The sequence below is a fragment of the Muscardinus avellanarius genome, assembly GCF_963383645.1.
Source record: "Muscardinus avellanarius genome assembly, chromosome: 22".
Taxonomy (NCBI): Eukaryota; Metazoa; Chordata; class Mammalia; order Rodentia; family Gliridae; genus Muscardinus; species Muscardinus avellanarius.
In genome coordinates this window covers 769,373-786,699 of record NC_137808.1, presented here as the reverse complement: position 1 = coordinate 786,699, position 17,327 = coordinate 769,373, and the positions used below count along the sequence as shown (strand labels likewise).

Here is a 17,327-nt window from a genome sequence, read left to right as displayed (position 1 = left end):
CAAGTAGCGAGACTCATCAACCTAGCAAGACTCTGTTTCAAAATAAGAATAAAAAATAGGACTGGGGGTGTAGCCGGAGGTAGAATGCCCCTGGGTTCCATCCCCAGTATCATTAAAAAAAAAAACTTCTACCCTGTACCACAATCATAGCCAAGAGTAAAAGGCAAACTTCAGACTGGGGGTTGGTTTAACAGATGAGGAGTTAATACTTTTATTATGTAAACAACGCATAAAACTCATAGCAAGCAGACTTAGAACCCAATAAATAGTCAGAGATCACAAATTAAACACAGTAAGGCTGGGACATTTTCTGACTCACTAGTAATAAAAGAGGTAAAATTCAACAGAAGAGGTCATTTATAGCCTTTTGAATCTGAAGTTTAAAAAAAACTAGTAATAACGAAGGCTTATGCTCATATGAATAATGAGTATCAAATTCTGCTTGGAAATTATTTGCTGCAGATCCTTTGCAAAGCAATTTGGCGATCCGTACCAAAGGCTTAAATAATATCTAGTCCTTTTGATCCAGGAATTCCTTTTCTGGGAATCAATTTCAGGGAAACAGTTCTAAATTAGGACAAAGCTATTTCCTGAAAGATGTTTGAAAAACAGTTTTTTTTTTGAAGAAATATAATTTATATTTATTTCACAGTGCTAGGAACCCAGGGCCTCGGCACAGTAGCTGGGAGACTGAGACAGGACAATTGCAAGCTTAAGGCTAGACTCAGCAACTTAGCGAGACTGTTTCAAAAAAAATTTTTTTTTTTTTTTTTGCGGGCCTGGGGATGGAACCCAGGGACATTCTACCTCTGAGCTGCACCCCACACCCCATTTTATTCTTTTTTTTTTTTTTTTGTGTGTGTGTGTGTGTGTGTGTGTGGTGCTGGGAGTTGAATCCAGGGGCATTCTACCTCCAAGTGACACCCCCAGCCCGAATTTTTATTCTTTATTTTGAAACAGGGTCTCATTAAGTCGTAGAGGGCCTCGCTAAGTAGCTGAGGCTGGCTGCGAACCTGGATCCTCCCTGCAAAGTACTAGGATTTCAAGCATGCTCCACCACTTCCAGCTTCCATTTTATTCTTTATTTTGAAACAGGGTCTCACTAAGTTGCGGAAAGCCTCACAAAGTTGCTGGAGCTGGCTGCGAACCTGTGATGCTCCTGCCTCAGCTGAGATTACAAGCATGCGTCGATGCACGCTTGTAACAACCCCAGTACTTGGGAGGCTGAACTGGAGGATCACAGATTTGCAGCCAGCCTCAGCAATTTTGTGAGACCCCCTCAGGAACTTAGTGAAATTCTATTAAAAAAAAAAAGGATAAATAAAATTAAAAATAGGGTCAGAGTGTAGTTGGAGATGGAATCCCCAGCACCACACAAACAAAATTTCAAAGTCAGAAACACCTGAGTTGAGCCGGGCATGGTGGTGCACGCTTATAATCCCAGCATTCTGGAGGCTGAGGCAGGAGGATCACAGCTTGTGGATAGTACTGCAAAAACAAAACAAAAAAAAATCAGAAAAGAAAAAATCAGCTCCCCTGATATTTGCCATAGATCATGGATTTCTTTGGGCCAACAACAGGCCTTTTGGGGGGCAGTGGTTCTGGAGCTCTCCCTCTGATTCTCAACCCAGCAGGCCCAGATAGGAGCATGTGGAATCAGCCGTCAGAGTTGAAGACCTGGCTTGCAAAACGGATTCATGGCAGCTATCTCATCTGGCTCTTCCTCTTTCGGGTTCCCCCGTTTCCTCATCTGTCAAACGAGGATAATAACATCATTTGCTATGATACAGGGGTGTTCAGAGGAGCAAACGAGGCGATTCATCTGAAGTGCTTGGCACTACCCTGGCCAAGTTCTTTACAGAACCCACCGCCCTCCTGAGCATCATAGGAGGTGGTGAAAGGCAAGCATTCCCTGAGGGGTCAGAGCGTGACTCAGTGGTCCAGCGCTGGCCCTGGGTTCAATTCCAAGAAGTGAAGCTAGGTGTGGTGGCGCATGCTTGTAATCCCAGGATTTCAGAATCTGAGACAGAAGGATCTCAGGTTTGTGAACAGCCTCAGCAGGTGGTGAAACTCTCATCAATCTAGCAAGACTTTCTTTCTTTTTCTTTTTCTTTCTTTTTTCTTTTTTTTCTTTCTTTCTTTCTTTTTTTTTTTTTTTGCGGATCTGGGGATGAAACCCAGGGGCATTCAACCTCCAAGCTACACCCCCTCCTATTTTTTATTCTTTCTTTTGAAACAGGGTCTAAGTCGCAGAGGGCCTCACTAAGTAGCTGAGGCTGTCCGCGAACCGCGATCCTCCGGTCTCAGCTTCCCAAATGCTGGGATGACAAGCGTGCGCCACCACGCCTGGCTAGCAAGACTCTATTTCAAAATAATAAATAAAATAGGATCTGGGCGTGGTGGCGCACGCTTGTCATCCCAGCCTTTGGGATTATAAAATAGGGCTGGGGGTGTAGCCTGGAGGTAGAATGCCCCTGGGTTCAACCCCCCTATCAAGGGAAGGAAGGAAAGAAAGAAGAAAACAAGCCAGTGAAATTCAGTCTCCATTTTGTGCCAGATTGACGATTGACGGAGAAGTTTTCCCACATATGCTCTCTATCTTCACATGAGAAATTACTGGAAATTTTGCCAGAAAAGCCGGATGATGTGCGCTCCTCTAATAGCCAGCATTTTGAGACCAATATATTTTATTTCCGTTTTTTGCTCGGCTTCCAAGAAGCTTAGAGCTAAATGAGATGTTTATGGGGAACAGTCCATTAAGCTGAATGGACTTAGCTTTGCATTTTATGAAATCATGTGAGGGGAGGGTGGCGTGCACCTGCACCCAGTCCTCGGGAGGCTGAGACTGGAGGACCGCAGGTTGGAGGCTGTTGCTGCTGGTCCACAGACCAACCTTGAGAACCACAGGAGCTGGAGAATATGCAGGGAGCTGACCCCGCCGTCAAAGCCTCTCCCAGGCTGGAGTCAGCCTACTTTCATCCTCCTCCACACAGCACAGCCAGGGCTGTTCACACCGAAGATCTCACCTCTAAGTAAGCCAGCTGTTCGCACCTCTGTGCCTTTTGTCTGGAAACTTACCTTGTGCCTGACAGTTTCTTCTCACTGCTCCCTGCAGCCTTTCTGGGCCTCTGAGCTATTGTTAAGTCACCTGTGCCCAGGTCCCAGCAGGCCTTGCGCAGCCTTCCTATGGCTCTTACTGCCTTCCCTCTATTTTATTTAATTAATTATTTATTTATTTATTTTGCGGTAATTCCAGTACTTGGGAGGCTGAGACAGGAGGATCACGGGTTCGAAGCCAGCCTCAGCTACTGAGTGAGGCTCTCAGCAACGTAGTGAGACCCTGTTTCCAAATAAATTATAAAATAGGGCTGGGGGTGTAGCCTGGAGGTAGAAAACCCTCGGTTCCACCCCTCAGTACCACACACACACACAAAAAAAAGTTGAGCTGGAGGTATAAGTCAGAGATACAATCCCCTGGGTTCAATCTCCAGTACAGCAGTACTTTAAAAAAAAGGAATAAAAAAAAAATAAGATAGGGCTGGGGGTGTAGCTCAGAGGTAGAACACTCCTGGGTTCCATCCCCAGTACCGCAAAAAAAAAAAAAAAAAAGAGCTGGGTGTATAAATTGGATGTATGAATTGTATAAGAATGCCCCTGGGAGCAGGACGTGGTGGCGCACGCTTGTAATCCCCGCGCGAGACAGGAGGATGGCGCAGGTTCGAAGCCAGCCTCAGCTACTTAGTGAGGCTCTCAGCAACTTAGTGAGACCCTGTTTCAATATAAAGAATAAAGAGCCAGGCGTGGTGGCGCACGCTTATAATCCCAGTATTCGGGAGGCTGAGACCAGAGGATCGCGGTTCGCGGACAGCCTCAGCTACTTAGTGAGGCCCTCTGCAACTCTGTGAGACCCTGTTTCAAAATAAATAATAAAAGGCCGGGCGTGGTGGCGCACGCTTGTCATCCCCGCGCCTGGGAGGCTGAGACAGGAAGATCGCGCAGGTTCGAAGCCAGCCTCAGCTACTTAGTGAGGCTCTCGGCAACTTAGTGAGACCCTGTTTCCAAATAAAAAATATAAAAAAAAGTCTGGGAGTATAGCCCAGAGGTAGAAAGCCTCTGGGTTCCGCCCCCAGTACCACCAAAAATAAATAAATAAATAAATAAATAAATAAATAAATAAATAAATAAAAATAGGGCTGGGGGGTGTAGCTCAGTGGTAGCATACCCCTGAGTTAAAGCTCTCTTCAGTATCCATCGAGCACCCTACGGAAGGCCTCTGAGTGGTCCAGGCTGTGTCACATGGTCGCCCTGGGCTGACCCCTGTGGCTGGGGGACGCTCTAATTGGCCAAGCTGGGGTCACGTGCCCACCGGAGTTTGCCGCTGACAGTTTCCTGGGAGCCGTGTGTGATGGGGAGGTGGAAGGGGCATCCATCCAACAGAAACAGAGGGGTCACCCTTCTTTATGGCTCAGCTCACAGGTCACTTCCTCCAGGACGCCTCTCCCCTCTGCCCTGTGTAGATCAGGGTTTTCCCACAGTAAATTGCAGTTATTCTCTGGCTCTCAAGTTATTTGAGAACTCGGGGCAGGGATGAGAGCTGGTTTATCTGTGCCCTCAGGCCGGGTTTCCTGCCCAGGCTGTGGGATGCTGCTGGTGGCCTATTCCCCCTTCAGTTGCCCTTGCAGCTCAGATCCTGTTGGACTCCACCTTCCCTACCCTGACTACTTTCAACGGACTCGAGTCTCCTGTGCCACGGGGACCCTTTCAGCAAGGACTGTGTGAGACGTTCCTTGCACCACTGAGACACAGGTATCTGGACGGTGCTTCTTGCTCGATTTTTTTTTTTTTTTTTGGTTGGTGGCGGTACTGGGGATTGAACCCAGGGCATCCTACCTTTGAGCTATACCTCCAGCCCCATTTTATTTATGTACTTATTTATTTTTGTGGTACTGGGATGGAACCCAGGGGCATTCTACCTCTGAGCAACAGCCCTAGCTCTATTATTATTATTATTATTATTATTATTATTATTATTATTATTATTTTGGTGGTACTGGGGTTCCTGGAAGCCCTTCTACCTCCGGGCTACACTCCCAGACCTATTTTTATTTGGAAACAGGGTCTCCTAAGCCAGCTTGTGCGGCTGGCTTCGAACCTGCTTGATCCTCCTGTCTGCCTCCCAAGCGCGGGGATTACAAGCGTGCGCCACCACGCCCGGCTATTATTTTTATTTTGAAACAGGATCTCATTGAATTGCAAAGCACCTAAGTAGCTGAGGCTGTCTGCGAACCACAATCCTCCTGTCTCATCCTCCCAAATGCTGGGATTACAAGTGTGCACCACCATGCCTGGCTTATTCTTTATTTTTGAAACAGGGTCTCACTGAGTTGCAAAGGGCCTAAGTAGCTGAGGCTGTCTACGAACCTCCATCCTCCTGTCTCAGGCTCCCAAATGCTGGGATTATATCTAAGAGATAGAATGCCTCTGGGCTGGGGATGTCGCTCTGAGGTAGGATGCCCCTGGGTTCAATCCCCAGTAATGAAAACCAAAAACTGCCTTTAGCTGGAATGCTGCTGCCCGCTGCCCACAGCTGATTTTGTGGAAGGCAGCGCTGGGACACCAAAGACCCGGGCTCCTGGTGGACCCGGTGAGCTGCCAGATGGGCCACCCCTGCCCCAGGGCTGCCGAGCCCTCTGCCAACATGCTTATGGGGTGTCCTTTTACCTGTAGCCAAAGAGGCCCTCAGAATGGTGTCCCTCGCTGCATGCCCCGGGTCCCGGCCCCAGGCGCAGCCTCTGAGCATGCCCTCCCGACGTCTGCCACCTACACCAGCTCCTTACCCTCTCAGACATGCAAAACTCCTTGGCTTTTTTTTTTAAAAAAAGAAAAAAACCACAGCTGTCATTTTATTATTAAGTTTGCACTTTACAAAACCGTGAGGGAGAAGTCCTTGAGGGGTGGGGCTGGGGGACAGGGAGCCCAGGGAGTGGGGGAGGGGAGGAGGAAAAAGAGGAAGACCCCGGGAAGAAGTTCCCCCATCTTGGGGAGCGGCAGAGCCTCCTGTAAGGCTGGGAGGTCTGTAGAGCCAGGCCACAGGGCTTGGAGGAGGCCCAGCCTCCAGGGAGGTTGCCACAGATGGGCAGCCACAGGCCCAGGCTTCTGGTACCCACAGAAGGAAGTGGGCCTCCAGAGCAGGAGGCCGCCCGTGCCGGCGAGGCTACCCGTCCAGCAGCTTCAGGATACTCTCGCGCTCCTTCAGGGTCTTCCAGGCCTGGTCCTTCTCCTTCTTGGTCGGGGTCCGCTTCTTCTGCCGGGCAGCCATGATCTTGCGAAAGGCGTCCATGACTTCGTTGTCTGCCATGCGGACCCGCTGCCTGAGTTCCTGCCGGCTCACCTCCTCCTTCGCCAACCTGTGGGGACCAGCCAGCCAGGGCCATGTCATCCTCCCTCCGGAGAGGGGCCCCAGCCCACCCACTTCCCAGGTCAGCATGCCTGGACATTCACGTAAACATAAGCACAAGGGACTCGGTGCTAGCATTAGCCTAAGCTCTGAAAAAGATACTAACCCAGCCAGGCATGGTGGCACACGCTCGTCATCCCAGTACTTGGGAGGCTGAGACAGGAGGATCGCGGTTTGGGGACAGCCTCAGCTACTCAGGCCATTTGCCAACTCAGTGAGACCCCATTTTAAAATAAAGAATAAAATAAGGGCTGGGGGTATAGCTCAGAGGTAGAATGCCTCTGGGTTCCATCCCCAGTACTGCAAAAAATAAATAAAATAAAAAAATAGGGGTAGGGGTGTAGGGCAGAGATAGAATGTTCCTGGGTTCAATCCCTAGTACTGGGGGGGAAAAAAAAAGAAAAACAAGTGGAGGCCGGGCGTGGTGGCGCACGCTTGTCATCCCCGCGCTTGGGAGGCGGAGACAGGAGGATGGCGCAGGTTCGAAGCCAGCCGCGTGGGCTTAAGAGACCCTGTTTCCAAATAAAAATATAAAAAAGAATGTCTGGGAGTGTAGCCCGGAGGTAGAGGGCTTCCAGGAACCCCAGTATCACCACCAAAAAAAAAAAAAAAAAAAAAAGTGGTACTGACTTAGTCCCTAAGAAAAATTTCTTAGACATGGTGGTACTTGCCTCCAGTCCTCATTTTTGCAGTACTGGAATATTCTCTGGGTTCAGTCTCTAGTAACACACACACACACACACACACACACACACACACACACACACCTCTCTCCCTCTCTCATCTGTCAGTCACAGGCACCTGGGCCCGTCTGTAGACAGAGCCAACAGGCGGTGCCTGGAGGGGAACTTTTCGGAGGCCCAGCAGGCCGGGCGCCCACCTCAGCAGGTCGTGCTTCTTGGTGCGGTTGTGGGCGCTGAGCGCCTTCAGCTCGGCCTGCCGCTTGCGCAGCTCAGCAAGGACCTCGTCCTCCGAGTCCTCCGCCGGGCGGTCCTCCGACTCCAGCAGACCCTGAGCCATGAGCTCCTCCTTGATGCGGCTCTCCAGCGACTTGGTGTGCGGCACGCTGCGGAGAACGGGCTGCTCAGGTGCGGGAGGCCGGCCTCTGCCGGGGGCCAGCTTGGGAGGGGTCTCCTCGCAGGTGCCCAGGATTTCCCGAGGTTAATGAGCACCCATGAACACCCTCCCTCTGCTTTGGAGTCTGTATCAAACACATATTCCAGATTCGTGTGTGTGTGTTTGATAATGGGACTGAGCCCAAGAGCATGCTACTTCCAAACTACACCCTTAAACCCTATTTATTTATTTATTTATTTATTTATTTATTTATTTATTTATTTTCTTTTGGTGGTCCTGGGGGTGGAACCCAGAGGCTTCCTACCTCCGGGCTATACTCCCAGACCTATTTTTGTATTTTATTTGGAAACAGGGTCTCAATACGTTGCTGAGAGCCTCACTAAGTAGCTGAGGCTGGCTTCGAACCTGCGCCATCCTCCTGTCTCAGCCTCCCAAGCGCGGGGATGACAAGCGTGCGCCACCATGCCCGGCTCTTTAAGCCCTTTTTAAATTTCTCTTCCATTATTTTGAAACAGGGTCTTGCTAAGTTGCTGACATTGGTCTCAAACCTGTGATCCTCCTGTCTAAGCCTCCCAAGTACTGGGATTACAGGTATGCACCACTACACCTGGAATTTTTTATTTTTTATTTTTTTGTGGTACTAGGAATTGAACCCAGGGGCATTCTACCTTTGAGCTACACCCCCACCCTATTTTACTTACTTACTTACTTATTTATTTAATTTACTTTTGTGGATCGGGGTGTGGAACCCAGAGCCATTTGACCTCCGAGCTACATCTTCTGCCCTATTTTTTATTCTTTATTTTGAAACAGGGTCTCACTAAGTTGCGGAGGACCTAAGTAGCTGAGGCTGTCCACAAACTGCGATCCTCCAGTTTCAGCCTCCCGAATGCTGGGATTACAAGTATGTGCCACCACACCCGGCTCTATTTTATTTTAAAACAGGGTCTCGCTAAGTTGCGGAAGGGCCTCACTACATTGCTGAGGCTGGCTGCGAACCCACGGTTCTCCCCAGTACTGAGATTACAAGGATGGGCCACCACACCTAGTTAATTTTTTTTTTCAAGTTTTGACAAAGAGTCTCCCAAAGTTGCTGAGGCTGGCTTCGAATCAGTAACCCTCCTGTCTCAGCTTCCCAAGTACTGGGATTACAGGCATGTGCCACCACACCTGCCTTTATTCCAGGTTGTTTTTCCCTGTGTGTACATACTTAAATATATTTTACCGCACGTGGTAGTACATACTTGTAATCCCAGTGTTTGGGAGGCTGAGACAGGAGGATCCCAGTTCACGGACAGGCTCAACTACTTAGTGAGGCCCTTTGCAACTCAGTGAGACCCTGTTCCAAAATAAAGAATAACAAGCCGGGAGTGGTGGCGCACACTTGTAATCACTGCACTCGGGAGGCTGAGACAAGAGGCTCATACAGGTTCGAAGCCAGCCTCAGATACTTAGTGAGGCTCTCAGCAACTTAGTGAGACCCTGTCTCCAAATAAAATATATTAAAAAAAAGGGTCTGGGAGTATAGCCCAGAGATAGAAAGCCTCTGGGTGCCACCCCCAGTACCACCAAAAAAAAAAAAAATAATAATAATAAATAAAATATAGGGCAGGGGGTGAAGCTTAGAGTTCCAATGCCCTGGGTTCCATCCCCAGACCCCCCTCCACTCCCTCAAAAAAAAAAAAAAAAAAGAATAAAAATAGGGTTGGGGGTACAGCTCGGATGTAGAGGATATATATATATCTCCCCAGACTGCTAATATATATGTATATATATACATATATATACACACAAACATATATATTATTTAAGTAAAACTAATATCATATAGTCCCTATGAGGATATAATAACTACTCCCCCCACTTTTTAATGTACGAGTCTATTTCTCCAATATGATTAATATTATTTTCTCATATGGACTTACGTGAATTTAGTCAAGTGATTCAGCGGGCCATTCAGGTTTTTACTTCATGAATGTACCTGTACTTGGCCTGTGTCTGAAGAAGTGCTGGCCCACCTGGGAGACTTCTACTGGGTTTCCCAGACTACCCTCGGCTCATCAGTGAAGAGAGGGTCGGAGGCCAAGCGGGGGCCAGGCTGTGAGGTGCAGATGGAGCCACTCACCTGAAGGGCTTGTTCTGATTGCGGGGAGAGGTGCTTGCCCCGTCGGCCCCCGATTCTTTCCCAGACACATCAGGAATGGGAGAGTCCTCCATAGGGGAGATAATGTTTTCCTAGAAGACCAGACAATCGGTGGAGAGGAAGATCTCAAGTGCTTCCATTTTCCTGCCTCTCTCTGATGCACACAGACAGTCCTCGGGGGCCCCAAACGCCCTTCCACCCCCACCTCACTTCTCCTGGAGACCTCCACCCGAGTGCCCTGATCATTCAAGAAATACCTTTTGGGGAAGGGTGCTGATACCAAAAACTGGGAACGGAGAGGGGCCATGAGAATGCTCCAGACGACAGACAGCAGCAGCGGCTCAGGTCTGTTATGCACCTGCAAGGCGCCAGCTGGCTGTCCTAGCACCACGCTCTCCAGCTGGGCTGCTCTACATCTCCCCGGATCCCTTTAGCTAGATGTCGTCGTGGGACAAATTCTCTCCAGGGGAAAGTGATCAAAAGAGGTTAAGTCACAGCTAGTCACAGCCCCATCAGCTGGGGTCTCTGAGGGTGGGGGAGAGACTTTTCCTTATCTCTGTCTTATTCAGCCCAAACTATTATATGAAAGAGAAACATGACTGTGTTTGACACCAAAGCGGAAACTGGCGCTGAGTGGGGCGAGAGGGGGTGACTGTGGTGAGGCAGTGGGGATGGAGGCAGGGCCCCGCTAGAGTTTGAATTCTACCTTTGTTACTGTGGTGATCTGAGCCTCAATTCTCTCATAGGTAACAGAGCTAGCTGCTTTACCTGCCGCCAGTGACCAGAGGTGTGGAAGATCCCCGCACAGGGCTCAGCCCTTCACCAGCACCCAGCAAAATAACTACGCGGTCAGGGCAGCAGTCTTTTTTTTTTTTTTTTTTGGTGGTACTGGGGTTCCTGGAAGCCCTTCTACTTCCGGGCTACACTCCCAGACCGATTTTTTATACTTTTTTATTTGGAAACAGGGTCTCCTAAGCCAGCGCGCGCGGCTGGCTTCGAACCTGCGTGATCCTCCTGTCTCTGCCTCCCAAGCGCGGGGATGACAAGCGTGCGCCACCACGCCCGGCCTGGGCAGCAGTCTTTGTGGAGGTCAGAGACTGGGAGGGATGGGAGGGTACCATCTAAGACATGGGAATGTTTTACTTTGTGATCTTTAGGCTGGTAAGGCAAGATCACTTACGAATTTGCCAAGTTGCTACACCGAAAGTATTTTATTTTTTATTTTTTCTTACAGTACTGGGGATAGAACCCAGGGGCCAGGGGCATTTGACCTCCAAGGTGCATCCAGAGGCCTATTTTTTTTATTTGTCATTTGAAAAAAATTTTTTTTTATATTTTTGTGGTACTGAGAATGGAACCCAGGGACATTCGACCTCCAAGCTGCACCCCTAGCCCTACTTTTTAAAATTTTTTTATTTTGAAACAGGGTCTCACTGAGTTGCAAAGGGCATAAGTAGCTGAGGCTATCCGTGAACCTTGAGCCTCCTGTCTCAGCCTCCCAAACGTTGGGATTACAAGTGTGCGCCACCACGCCCGGCATGGTAATGTTTTATTTTGTGATCTCTAGGCTGGTAAGACAAGCTCGCTTGTAAGAATTTGCCAAGTTGCTATGCATAAAGCATTTTTTTAAAAAAAGGAAGTAGTAGTTCCTGTTTGGAGCTGGGGTGCTCACCTCCACCAGGGCCTGAAGGAGGCGCTGCGTCAGGGCACCAAAGGGGCACCCGTCCTCTGGCTGCTCGTGTTGGGCCTCAGACTTCTTTAGCAGGGCGTCCACATCTGAAGTGGGTAGAGAAAAAAGGAGAAGCAGGCTGGAGTCCTGGGAGCTCAAGCCCTTGGCAGGGCAGGGCACAGAGGCAGGGCTACCTTTGGTGTCCAGTTCAGTCAATGGCCCCATGAGGCCTTTCTTCTTGTCGGCCACAGCTGCTGCCCGGGCCCCATCCTTCTGCTCCTCTAACAGGTCCTCCTGGGCCCAGCGCTGGGAGTAATGCTTCCCCAGGGGGGGGATCTGGGGGAGAGAGGTCACTGAGCCCTGGCCAGCAGGCCTCGTCGGCCCTGTACCGGGGACAGCACCCAGGGCAGTCTACCTCTGACCTACACCCCCAGCCCAATTTTTTATTCTTTATTTTGAAACAAGGTCTCACTAATTTGAGGAAGGGCCTCACTGAGTAGCTGAGGCTGGCTGCAAACTCATGATCCTCCTGTCTCAGCCTCTAAGAACTGGGATTACAAGTGTTCACTGTCACACCCAGCTTGCAAGTTTTTTTTTTTTTTTTTTTTCTTTCAGTACTGGGGATGCAACCCAGGGGTATTTTACCTCTGAGCCATACCCCCAACCCTATTTCTTCTTCTTCTTCTTTTTTTTTTTTTTGTTTTACTGGGGTTCCTGGAAACCCTTCTACCTCTGGGCTACATTTCTTTATTTCTTTTTTTGGTGGTACTGGGGTTCCTGGAAGCCCTTCTACCTCTGGGCTACACTCCCAGACCTATTTTTATATTTTTTTATTTGGAAACAGGGTCTCCTAAGCCAGTGCGCGCGGCTGGCTTCGAACCTGCGCGATCCTCCTGTCTCTGCCTGCCAAGCGCGGGGATGACAAGCGTGCGCCACCGCGCCCGGCTCTCTGGGCTACATTTCTAGACCTATTTTATACTTTTTATTTGGAAACAGGGTCTCTTAAGCCAGCACGGCTGGCTTTGTGATCCTCCTGTCTCGGCCTCCCAAGCGCAGGGATTACAAGCATGCGCCACCATGCCCGGCTATTCTTCTTCTTCTTCTTCTTCTTCTTTTTATTTTTGAGGGTCTGGGGATGGAACCCAGGGTATTCAACCTCTGAGCTACACCTCCTGCCCTATTTTTTATTCTTTATTTTGAAACTGGGTCTCGCTGAGTTGCAGAGGGCCTCACTAAGTAGCTGAGGCTGCCTGCGAAAAGCGATCGTCCTGTCTCAGCCTCCCGAATGCTGGGATGACAAGCGTGCGCCACCACGCCCAGCTTTTGCCAGTTAAGTTTTATCATTCATTTACCTTTTTTTCCCCTTCACGTTTCTGGGACATTCTACCTTCAAACTATACCCAGCCCATTATCTTTATTTTTTATTTTAGAGTTAGTGTCTCTCCTGAATAACGAGCTCTGGCTCCTTATTTCACTGTGTGTGTGTGTGTTACTAGGGATGAAACTTCTGAGCCATATCCTCCCATCCTATTTTATTTTATTTCATTTTTATGGTGCTGAGGATGAAATCCAGGGGCCTTCTACCTCCATGCTACACTCCCAGACCTATTTTATATTTTATTAGGAAACATGGTCTCACTAAGTTGCTGAGAGCCTCACTCAGTAGCTGAGGCTGGCTTCGAACCTGTGTGATCCTCCTGTCCCAGCCTCCCTCCTGTCTTAGCCTCCCAAATCCTGGGATTATAAGTGCGCCACCATGCCCCACTCTATTTTGTTTTTTATTTTGAAACAGGGTCTCACTAAATTGCTAAGGGCTTCACTAAGTTGCTAAAGCTAGCCTCAAATCTGCAATCCTCCTGTCTCAGCCTCCCAAGTACTGGGATTACGAGTGTGCGCCACCAAACATAGTTTATTTTTCTTCTTGTGGTACTGGGGATTAAACCTCAGGGTTAGCTGGGCGTGGTGGTGCACGCTTGTAATCCCCGCGCTTGGGAGGCTGAGACAGGAGGATCGCGCAGGTTCGAAGCCAGCCTCAGCTACTTAGTGAGGCTTTCAGCAACTTAGTGAGACCCTGTTTCCAAATAAAATATATATTAAAAAAAAGGTCTTGGAGTATAGCCCGCAGGTAGAAAGCCTCTGGGTTCCACCCCTAGTACCACCAAAAAAATAAAAAATAAAAACCAAAAATAACCTCAGGGTTATCTCTGAGCTACCTACCTCCAATCCTATTTTATTTTGAAACAGGGCCTAAGTTGCTTAGGGGCTTGCAAAGACGCTGAGGCTGGCCTTTAGCCTACGATCCTCCTGTCTCAGCCTTCCCAGTACTGGTATTACAAGCATGTGCCACCATGCTGGGCCTGCATTTTCTTTAATGGAGCATGTCTTATTTGCATCATTAAAAAAAAAAAAAAAAAAAAAAGCTAACTTTAAGCCAGGCATGGTGGTGCACACTTGTAATCCCAGCATTTGGGAGGCTAAGACAGGAGGATGTGGGTTCACAGCCTGTCTCAGGTACTTAGTGAAGCCATTTACAAGTCAGTGAGATCTGTTTCAAAATAAAGAATATAAAACAGGGCTGGGATAGTGGGGCATGCCTGTGGTACCAGTGACTCCGGAGGCTGAGGCAGGAGTGTGACTTGATCCCAGGGGTTGAGGCCAGCCTGGGCAACTTAGCGAGACCCTATCTCATAAGAGAACAAGTGGGCTGGGGACGTAGCTCAGAGGTAGAGTAACCTGCTCACTCCCCAGTAGCAGAGTGGGGTAGAGGAGCTCTTTGGATGCCAAGGTAAAGCCAGGATCCTAGGCAGATGAGTGGACCTCACTGAGGCTGTCTGGCTGCGTTGACAGCTGGCGGGCAGGAGAAGGGAAGGCGGAGGTCACGTGGCTTTGCCATCTGCCGCTGAGGCGCCTCTGTGCGCTCTGTCCCCCGTAACCGCGGAGGCCCAGGCCTCTACCTTGTAATGTTCAGCCTCGTCTTCTGGGGGTTTCAGGAGCTCCTCCAGCGTGCGTACCTCCTCGCTGGTGATATCGGCACAGTAGGGCTCCACGGAGGCCCAGAACCTGCAGGGAGGAGCAGATGCTGAGTACTGGGTATCCATGCACCCCGGGCCTCAGCCCTGGACCCCTGTTCTGCGCTCCGGCCTGGGACCTGTTAGGGGCGTCGTTCTTGGGGATCCGCGGCACGTCGATTGGGTCATCCGTGAATTCGTACTCCTGGATCTTGGGCTGAAGGTTCTTGGACTTGGGCCGCCCAGGCCCAGGGCCTGGCCCGTGTCCAGCCTTGCCTTCCAGTTTCTGCTTCTTGGGTTTCCCATGTTTGGGGGGCGCTCCCAGCTCATGCTCTCGGCCCAGCTTCAGGAATCGCCGGTCACCTTTCTTATCCTGCCAGTCAGTGAGGATCTGAAAGGCACAGAGGCTATCACCACGAAAGAAGGAAGACAGCGGGCAACTCTTTCCAGCAGGGAGCAAACCCGGATCTAGAATCCAAGGAGGCTCTCGGGTAACACCCCAGCCCCTTTCTGCTCCATGACCTCCTACTTAGCCCTCAAAACTCAGTGTTCCCAGGACCTCAGTCGTCTATCTTTTTTGTTCTGTTTTGTTTATTTGTTTTGCGAACTGGGGATGGAATTCAGAAGCATTCTACTTCTGAGCTATACCCCCAGCCCTATTTTTAGTCTTTATTTTGAAACAGAGTCTCACGGAGTTGCAAAGGGCCTAAGTAGCTGAGGCTGGCCCAGAACCCGGATCCTCCTGTCTCAGCCTCCCGAATGCTGTGATTACGAGCGTGTGCCTCCATGCCTGGCTCAGTCATATATCTTTAACCAGTGCCTTCATTTGTTTGTCTGTACTCTGATCCACCTCTGGACCACTCAAGCTAGTCAAACACGGTTTAGCAGAAAGGTCAAACAAATGATCAAACCCCAGTGTGTGTCAGCCCTGCTGATGGTAACAAAGATAAACCTCCCAGAAAACCTTGTGGTACTGGTGGCTGCGCACAGGAGCATTTTACCTCTGAGCTACACTCCCAGCACTATTTTTTTTTTAATTATTTTTTATTTTGGAACCGGGTCTCACTGAGTTGCAGAGGGCCTCACTAAGTAGGTGAGGCTGTCCATGAACTGCGATCCTCTGGTCTCAGCCTCCCCAATGCTGAGATTACACTCTTATACCACCACGCCCAGCCCTCTTTTTTGAAACAGGGTCTCACTAGGTTCATGAGAGTCTCACTACATGCTAAAGCTGTCCTTGAACCTGTGATCCTCCTGTCTCAGCCTCCCAAGTATTAAGATTATAGGCGTGTGCCACCATTCCTGGCAAAAGTTCATTTCGAATGTCGCCCAGCCTGGGGAGTCTTCCCTGTATCAGGTACCTGGAGACCTCGATGCTAAAATACAACTGATTGTGGTAGGTTCCGCCTCCAGCTACTGTGGCCTCCCGGGGACCACAAGTTAATTCTGTGCATCCTCTGAGGTGAGGGAGAAATGGCATCTCCTTCCTCTCTTAGTCTCCTGCACTCTGTCCATCTACTGCAGACCCAGTCATGCTGTTTGATCACAGCAGAGTAGCAGCCCACGTTGTCTCTTCAACTGGAACACAAGCTACCAGACACCAAAGAGCTCACTTTTTGAGCCGGGCGTGGTGGCACACACTTGAGCCGGGCGTGGTGGCGCACGCTTGTAATCCCAGCATTCCGGAGGCGGAGACTGGAGGATTGTGGTTTGCGGACAGTCTCAGCGACTTAGTGAGGCCCTTTGCAATTCAGTGGGACCCTGTTTCAAAAAATAAAAAAAACTAAAGCAGGGAGTGATGGCGCATGCTTGTAATCCCCGCGGTTGGGAGGCTGAGACAGGAGGATGGCACAGGATCAAAGCCAGCCTCAGCTACTGAGTGAGGCTCTCAGCAACTTAGTGAGATACTGTTTCCAAATAAAGTATAAAATAGGTCTGGGAGTATAGCCCAGAGGTAGAAAGCCCCTGGGTTCCACCCCCAGTGCCACAAAATAAATAAATAAATAAACAAACTAACTAACTAACTAACTAACTAAAAAATAGGACCAGGGATGTAGCTCCAAGGTAGAATGCCCTTGGGTCCCATCCTCAGTACTGAAAAAAAAAAAAAAAATTGGGCTGGGGGTGGAGCTCAGAGGTAGAATGCCCCTGGGTTCAATTTCCAGTAATAACAACAACAACAACAACAACAACAACAACAACAACAACAACAACTTTAACTCTCACAAGAGATCTAACATAGATCCCTTCTTTGCCAACAGGCTTAGAGATACAAGATAACTTCTGTAAAGTCACACAGCTAGGAAACAGTAACAGCAGCAAGGGTTCAAATCCAGGTCTCTCCATCCCCTGTATCTGCAAGCTCCTTAAGAGCCAAAACTGTCCTCACTTACTTTTCTCTGACTTGACTAGCACGGGACCCAGGGCATAATGGTGGTCGGAGCCAATAAAAGCTTACTGAATGAGAAATATTGCAACTTACAAGGATTATGCGCATCTCTGTGTATTTTATGTTACAGGAGCCTGGGTTTGGGTGTCCCTCTCTTCCCATCAATGCCTCAGCGGGCAGCGCTAACCTAATGACCTATCTCATAACTTGACACAGTCCACGTCTGGCGATGTCCCTTCTCTGGGGTATCACCTGGGTTTCGGCCTCCAGCACGCGCAGGCGCCGGCTGGCAGAAGACAGCAAGGTCTCAAGTTCTAGTTGCAGCGTGTCCAGCTCTTCAATGCCGATGCCGTCATCCTCGGAGCGGGCCAGCACTGCTGTGTAGCGAGGACACACCTTCAGGTGGTCCACGGACTTGAAGTCGTGGAACTGCAACGGGCAATCCTTTAGCTCACTCATGGCCCAGGAGACGGGACCCTGTGGAGCTGGAGAGGAGAGGGCCGTTGATGGGAGAGTGACAGGAGGCTTCGTCCTCGGGGACAACCTCAGATTGGAAGCCAGGCTGCCCTTAGTGACGAGGCTGA

At 49.5% G+C, this 17,327-nt stretch overlaps 2 protein-coding genes across 2 annotated transcripts in view; one reads left to right on the top strand and one right to left on the bottom strand.

The window, feature by feature from the left end:
• The window catches only part of LOC308278394 (CCA tRNA nucleotidyltransferase 1, mitochondrial-like), a gene marked incomplete at both ends in the record, with an annotated part of 995,237 nt that overhangs the window by 572,606 nt on the left and 405,304 nt on the right, over window positions 1-17,327 (top strand).
• On the bottom strand, window positions 6,215-17,202 carry TADA3 (transcriptional adaptor 3; the record flags this gene model as incomplete). Its single annotated transcript, XM_080718188.1, has 8 exons — window positions 6,215-6,407; window positions 7,338-7,523; window positions 9,660-9,769; window positions 11,350-11,453; window positions 11,541-11,682; window positions 14,301-14,406; window positions 14,495-14,745; window positions 16,996-17,202. 8 exons carry the CDS (start codon window positions 17,200-17,202, stop codon window positions 6,215-6,217), a joined length of 1,299 nt encoding a protein of 432 aa, XP_080574314.1.